General features: G+C 39.2%; 1 protein-coding gene across 2 annotated transcripts in view; it reads left to right on the top strand.

Moving 5' to 3' along the window:
• The first annotated feature begins 2,821 nt into the window (after positions 1–2,821).
• LMLN (leishmanolysin like peptidase) overlaps positions 2,822–7,446 on the top strand; it is a 70,876-nt gene continuing 66,251 nt past the window's right edge. For both annotated transcript variants that reach the window (XR_013994650.1, XM_081068853.1), the window contains exon 1: positions 2,822–3,152. Coding sequence is in view for 1 of the 2 variants with exons in the window: in XM_081068853.1 (XP_080924979.1) it covers positions 2,934–3,152 (219 nt within the window). In the remaining variant the exon portion in view is untranslated. The remainder of the gene's footprint in view (positions 3,153–7,446) is intronic.

Here is a 7,446-nt window from a genome sequence, read left to right as displayed (position 1 = left end):
CACATATGGTTTGTTTCAACTTTGGTACTGTAGTTTATTAAATGTACTGGTAACTGCCTCACTCAGAAGATTGAGTCAGTGAAAGAAACTTAAGATTTTATCTTCTAGGTTGGGAAACTTGTGACTAAAAATGGTAGTTGGGAGAAATTTGAATGGAGATTATATTGATGGTATTGGGCAGCTTGTTGGATAGGCAGGGATGACATAGCCTTGGGATTTGTAATGGAACAAAGCATTCTAGTATATAACACTTGAGTGGGAACAATGTGTAAGTTGAAAATGTCAATGCCACATGGTTCAGGAAAAGTAATTGGATGGGGGAGGGTTAGGATTGCCTAGGCAGTCTAGTTTTACTTGGCTTCGTGTTTTAATGTAGCAATTCAGGATCAAGATTTTAGCGTAATACAAAAGAAATTAAACAAAGCTGGAGAATATTTTAAATCTCAGTGTTGAAAAAAGTTTGAACCAAGGTATCAGTTTGCAGTATGTTGCAGATTGTTGCAGTAGCAGCTAGTCCTTTCAGTAAAATCTTGACATTCCATTGAAACAGGAAACGGAGCTTGCCAAACTGAGCCCCAGCTTTAACAGTTTTTCATTATATTTGGGTTGTCAAGCAGATAGCATGATAAAAGTATTGGGGGGGGGTGAGAAAGACTTCTGAAGAAGAGAATGTAGGAAAGGATTGGGGACTAAACACATGGCAGTTCTAAGAAAGGTTTGCTCATTAGTCCAGTGGTGGTCCTCAAGCCAAGTTGCTGTTGGAAGAGTCTCAGGTTTCACAGCAGTGGGCTTTTTTTTGTACGGCTGCTGCAGCAGCCCTTGGAAAGTGTGGCTTCAAGGCAAAAGGCCTACGGTGAGGAGAAGCAGATTCACACCATTGGTCAGTTACACTCTTCACCAGATCTAAGCAGTGCATTTCATGGCCACCACAAGTTAGAAATTAGGTTATTATAACCATAAGGAAATGGAATATCAGGTCAAGAGCAGGAAGTACTAATTTCAGAGTTACTCCAGTAAGATGAGTTCCCCCTCAAACAGCCAGCATAAACTGAAAGTACCTATGTTATGTCATGTAGATGATGTATCAGTACTTTTGGGGTGATCAGGGACAGTGCGTGGGGAGGCATTTCAGAAAAAGGAAATGGTACAGGTTTTAGGTGAAAGCATTTAAGGAATTCAACCGAGATGTAATGTGACAAACCTATTAGGAATAATTGGAAAGTACAGAAAACTAGGATGCTAAATTATACTGCACTGAGAACTGAACTATTCTATGTGCCATTGAAGAACTTTATAGGGTTGACCAGATTCATATTTTAGAAAACCCAATGGTAACCCCACATAAACTGAAGGAAGGGAAAACCAGGTAGGGTTTGCAGTCTTAAGTGAAATTTTTGAGCATTGAAATGGCAGACTCCATAAACATTAACAATTTTAAAACCAAGTGGAGAGTTTTGAACGGTAACTCCCAGCTTTGGTTTCTGGGTAGGTAATAGTGCATTTACAAAGTTGGGGGACCAGGAGAGGTATCTGTGTGTTTTTCCAGCGAATGGGTGTTGAGTTTGAAGAAGTCAGTTTGATGATGTCCAGGAAGGCAGATACTGAGGTCTGGATTAGTCGTACAGACAGGAAATCGCAATGCCTGTCACTTTGAATGTGTCCTATTGTGAGGGGGATAGATGATGGTAGGAGAGTAGTGGGGTTGGGTAAACGAATGATGGGCATTTTGAGCAAAGCAGAGAAAGCTGAGAATTCTTAGGGTAAGGAGTAAATGCAGTGACAAAGAAGCCTTGCTTGCAAATCTTTTCCATTGATGTAATGCAGCATTTGTAAATGAGAAGGTGCATAACGCTTTTCTCCCATGAAGAGGTTTGCTCAGTGTTTAAGCCAAAGTTAACCATTGGATGAATCCCATATTTCACAGAAATGAACTTGAATGGCTAGCAACTTGTCTGCTAGACCACCAAAAAAGCTCTCCCTAGCATGACACTACTGTTAAAAAACTAGAAACTTGAAGATGACTGGTGGTTTTATTTCACAACCTTGAATTTCTTTGTACCTGTGGATAGAGCACATGTTCTGAAAGGGGTGAATTTGGTCTGGACTCTCAACTTCTACCAGTTGTGGGACGATAGACACTATCTGATGAATCTTGTCAATTGCCCCGCCTATGTATTTGGGTACATGATCTTTGCCAATGAAATACAGATTCTTGGGGATTTTCTCTGCTTTCTTACCCCCACCCTTCCTAGTAATTTACAATATCCATGTTGAGTGACTTCCAGTTTAAGTGCTTCCAGTTTCTAGTTTTAATTCTTTGTTTCATGGGCCACAGGGAGATTTGTCCTGATTTCAAATTTTTTGTTCATATTTGAAGGTAGTTTCCTTAATGGAAAAGATCCACCCACTCTGAGTTAATGCAGTTGCAATTCTTGATTTTTAAGTCATTTCAGAGATGGGGTTGAACAGTAAAGGACACAGTTGAATTTATAGGAAATGACAAGAAATGGGGCTAAAATTGGTGACTCCTAAGAATTAAAAAAATTATATTCCATTCACTACATACACACACAGGCTAAACCATAAAATATTCTGCAACTGTATGTCTAAGCTACGTGGCACTTAGTGGGCGCATAATCTTTTCGGTTACTAAGTGAATTAAATACTGAAAAACCGCCTCAGTAAAGGCACCCACATAACCACCATCCTATTACCATCAACACCTACAGTCTCAACCCAACTCACGTGAACCGCTAAACGGCTTTTATTGGCCGGCTTCCTGCAATGAGACGGGATGCACGTCTGTTCCGCGGTGAATTTCTTGCGGGTGACGCTAGCCAATCAAAAAGCATGTTTTCACCGGCTGGCTCCTCCACCTGCCCAGAGCAGCGAGGGGCGGGGCTGGCGCCGGGTGCGGAGGCGTCACGTACTCCATGGTAACGACGCTCAGCCCAAAGATGGCGCCCGAGTGGGGTGGTGGAACGGGTTCCTCCGGGCCAGGCCCGGGCCCAAGCCGGTGGCGCTGGAGCGGTTCTTTATGGGTCCGAGGCGTTTTCCTCCTGTTGGGCGGGCTCCGCGCAAGCGCTACATCTATTCCTGTCTCCTTGGGCAGTTCCCCTCCCTGCCGGCATCACGTACCCTCTGACACAGAGGTAGGGCGACGGAGGGGCGGGAGCGGGCCCTGTGAGGGTAACGTGGGAGGCAATGGCATAGAGAGTAGTGTAGTGCTTGGAACAAGGTGTACGGGAGGAGAAAGCGAAGCTGGGCCAGAGACTGAACTCAGAGGGCTGGGACCTGCTATCAACTCCCTTTCTGCACCAGCCAAGTGACTGAGTTAGGCACTCAGAACATCAGCCCTTTTCTATGCGCAGGTTGTGCGTAGCAGTTAGTCCTAGAGTAGCGGTTTTCAAATTTGAGCATGTTATCAGAATCACTTGACGGACTTGTTAAAACACAGATTGCCCACTTCCCCACTTTCTGACTCCTTAGGTCTGGGATGGGTCCCAGAATTTGCAGTTCAAGTTTCCAGATGGTGGGTTATGCTGCTTGTTCAAGGACCACACTTGGGGAACCACTAATCTAAAAGTTTGGGAAGGAATTAATAAGAGAACGAAAGGCGTTGGAGGGATATTAGGGGTTCTGTGGAGACAAAGTACAGGTTTATTTTCAGGTTAACTCATCACATGGCTTGCTTTACCCTTTTCTGCCCTGGAAGTGCCAACCGCCTTTCCACTCCATTTTTCTCCCTTAGTTATTTCAGTCTGTTTGCCTCAAGGCAACCTGCTAAAACCACCCCAACAGAATGCTCTTTCCATTTCACAGTACGTTTTAGTATCTGTACTGTCTTCTGGCACTTAACCAAGTACCGCTATGTGATGCTGGCTTATTTTCCAGGCCTTTGCAGTTAAATTGTAAGGTTCCTTAAGATGAAGTTTGCCTTATACTTTGGTTCCTCCACAGTACTTAGCTCAGAGGAGGGCCCACACCAATCACTATTCTTTGAGGAAAGGAGACAGAGTACCTGGGGCAGTGCTTCATGTTGTGATTGGTTTTACAATTTATCTTATTATTTTATCAAGAAATATTAACGTAGAAATTTTCAGTTTAACCCAGAAATCTAAGATCACTCGTTCTGGTGGTAATTTCCAAAACTTTCTGTGCATAGTGTTCATAATCATGTGTGCCAAAATATTGTTTGGGGTTTGTAGCAATATTACAGTTTTTGTCATGACACTGCATTTTGGCTGAATTATTTTTTTAGTCTTTTAGCAACTTTTAAATTTACAATACATTATTGTTGTCTGTAATCACTATGTTGTACATTAGAGCTCCTGGACTTATGTACTGGTTACAAGTTTGTACCCTTAAACATCATACCCCCACTCCTCTGTTGAATTCTTTTTAAAAACAGCCCCACAAAGCCCTATGCTTCTCTCTTCCAATTTAGATTAAAATAAGAGAAAGTAGTTCAAAGATCTGCAAAATATCTGTGCTAGAAGGAACTTTAATCGCTATTTTGTTCTAGTTTTCAGATATTAAAAGCAAGCTATTAAGTTCTTGAGCGTTCTCATCCCTAATATATTTTTATAGTTCTTGATAGAATATGTAATAGGAAGTCCTCTTAACCTGAATACAAAATGTAGGCAAGAACTATTCATTGTACTCATACTAGTGACTGCACCTCTGTTAAGTGCTACAGGAAATTACAGTAATTTTTCTTGGTGGTGGTGGGGAACTACAAAACATTTTGACTCATTTAACTTGTTCTTAATTAAAACCTTTAAGTTTTGTTTTGTTGTTACTTTTATAGAAATTAAAACAAAACCCCAAACAGAATAGTATAATGAACTCCCATGGACCCATCACCCAGCTTCAACATGTATTAATATTCTGTCATTCTTGTTTCATATACTTCCACCCATTTCCCATCCTCCCACTTGTTATTGTTACTTTTGAAAGTTTTTTCCGGTAAGATTTACATATATTGAAATGCAACAGATGCAATCATGTAAATCCATGTAAAACCCACAACCCTATTACAATGTAGAACAATTCCATGTCTCCAGAAATTTCCCTCCTGTTCGTACCAGTCAGTCTCACGTCCACCCCGGGCAACTATTGTTCTGAATTTTTTATTTTTAGCATTAGGTTTAGATTTTACAATATGTTAGTTGTGCCTGTTCTAGAACTTAGTTTACATTAATGGAATGATACAGTTTATACTATTATATTGTAGATTACATTAAATTTTTCAATAGTAAATCCACTTTGCATTTCTGGGATAGACCCTCCTTGGTCATGATGTATTATCCTTTTAATATACCTCTGAATTCAGTTTGCTAATAGATTTATTAAGGATTTGTGTATCTGTTTATGAATGATGCTGATTTGTAATGTTCTTTTTCAGTCAAGTTTTAGTTAGCCTTTAATATCAATTATACTAGACTCACATAGTTAGTTGAGAAGTGTTCCATCGTCTTATATTTTCTAAAAGAATCTCTATAAAATTGAAATCATGTTTTCTTTAAATGTTTGGTATAATTCATGACTGAAACCATCTGGGCTTGGAGTTTTTCTTGTAGAGAGTTTTTATAATAAATACCTTTATTGAGCTATATTTTATATATTGTACCATAGAATTTACCCATTTTGGCGTCCAGTTCAATGATTTTTTAATAAATTTTCAGAGTTATGCAACCATTTTTAGAAGGGATCCAGAAAAATCCCTTGTGCCCATTTATAGTCAATCCCAGTTTTTACTTCTGGTCCCAAGCAACCACTGTGTAGGGAGGTTCAGATAAATCCAATTTCTCTGATACAAGTCTTTATGTTTTCTGTTTGATCTTGTGTCAGTCTTGGTAACTTGTATTTTTCAAGGACTTTATATTATTTGAATTGTTAAATTTATTGCTATAAAGTTGTTCATAATAATTTATCTTTTTGGTGTCTGTAGACTTTCTAGTGATATCTACTTACTCATTTCTAATGTGGTAATTGGTGTTTATTCTGTTTTATCCTAGTCCAGTCTTGCTAGGGGTTTATTAATTTTATTAATCATTTTAAATAACCAACTGTTGGCTTTGGTAATGTTCTTTAATGATTTTGTATTTCATTGTTTTCTGTTACTTATTATTTCCTCTTTCTACCTATTGTGCATTTGCTTTGTTCATGCTGTTAGGAGGAAACTTAAATCATTGTTTTGGGGCCTTTTCTCCTTTCTATTATAAACATTCAAATTTAAATTTCACTCTAAGCACCTACAACTTGAGCTGCACTTCACAGATCATTGTATTTTAATTATTGTTTAGTTCAAAGTGTTTTTAATTTCCCTGGTAATTTCTTCTTTGATCCATGGGTCATTAAAAATGTTTAAAATATACTTTCTAAATATTTGGTCCTTTTCTAGATACCTTATTGTTCATGATTTCTAACTTGGAGAGTATCTTTGGTAAGATTTCAGCCCTTTGAAATCTGAGATTGTTTTATTTATACCTCAGCACATGCTCTATCCTGTTTAACTTTTCATGTGTACTTGTAAAGAATATATATTTTATAGTTATTGAGTGTAGGTTTCTTACATGTCAATGAGGTGAGGTGATGATGGTGTACTGCAGATTTCTGTATTCCTGCAAATTTTTGTCTAATTGTTAGGGTCTTAAAATTCTCTAAGATTGTACATGTGTCTTTTTTCTGTTGGTTCTGTCAGTTTTTGCTTTATGGATTTTGAATTTGTCGTTAGGTGAATTCATATTTATAATTATGTCTTTCTGATTTATTAACCGTTTACTTGTGTCAATTTTCATTATAAAATATCACTTTTCCCCCCTTTTTCAGCTCCCTCCCCCCACTCCAGTTCAAGCTGTTGTTTCTCAGTCCAGTCTAGTGTGTAGGACACGCTGGTATTATGACCCTTGCGCTTCCCCAGGCTACCCACTCACAGCAGCTCTGCAGGCTACCTACCTGTGGCTGCTCAGGGCAGCCCAGCCCCAGGGAGAGCCATTGTTCACTATCTTAGCTACAAAGTGTGCAGCTCACTGGCCCATGTGCGAATCGAACCGACGACCTGGGCATTAGGAGCACGGCGCTCCAACCACCTGAGCCACTGGGCCGGTCTCAAAAATGTCACTCTTTATTCTGGTAATACTCCCTACCTTGAAGTCTAGTTTGTCTGATATTAATATAGCCATTTTAACTTGCTTATAATTAGATCTTATATGATATATTTTTCTCCATCCTTTTATATTTAACCTTTCGTGGAGTGTGTGTGTGTGTGTGTGTGTGTGCATGCACATCTGTGCTTACACTCGTGCATGTGCACATGGATATGTTTGCTTTAGGGATTATAATATGTATCTTTTGCTTATTACAAATACTTAATGTTACTATTGCCCTATACTGACTCCAATATGATGGACCTCCAATATGATGTTGCATAAGAGTGGTGAC

The sequence above is a fragment of the Rhinolophus hipposideros genome (genome assembly GCF_964194185.1).
Source record: "Rhinolophus hipposideros genome assembly, chromosome: 2".
In the NCBI taxonomy this organism is placed as follows: Eukaryota; Metazoa; Chordata; class Mammalia; order Chiroptera; family Rhinolophidae; genus Rhinolophus; species Rhinolophus hipposideros.
Note: the sequence above shows the minus strand (reverse complement) of the source record. Positions and strands in the feature narration are given on the sequence as shown.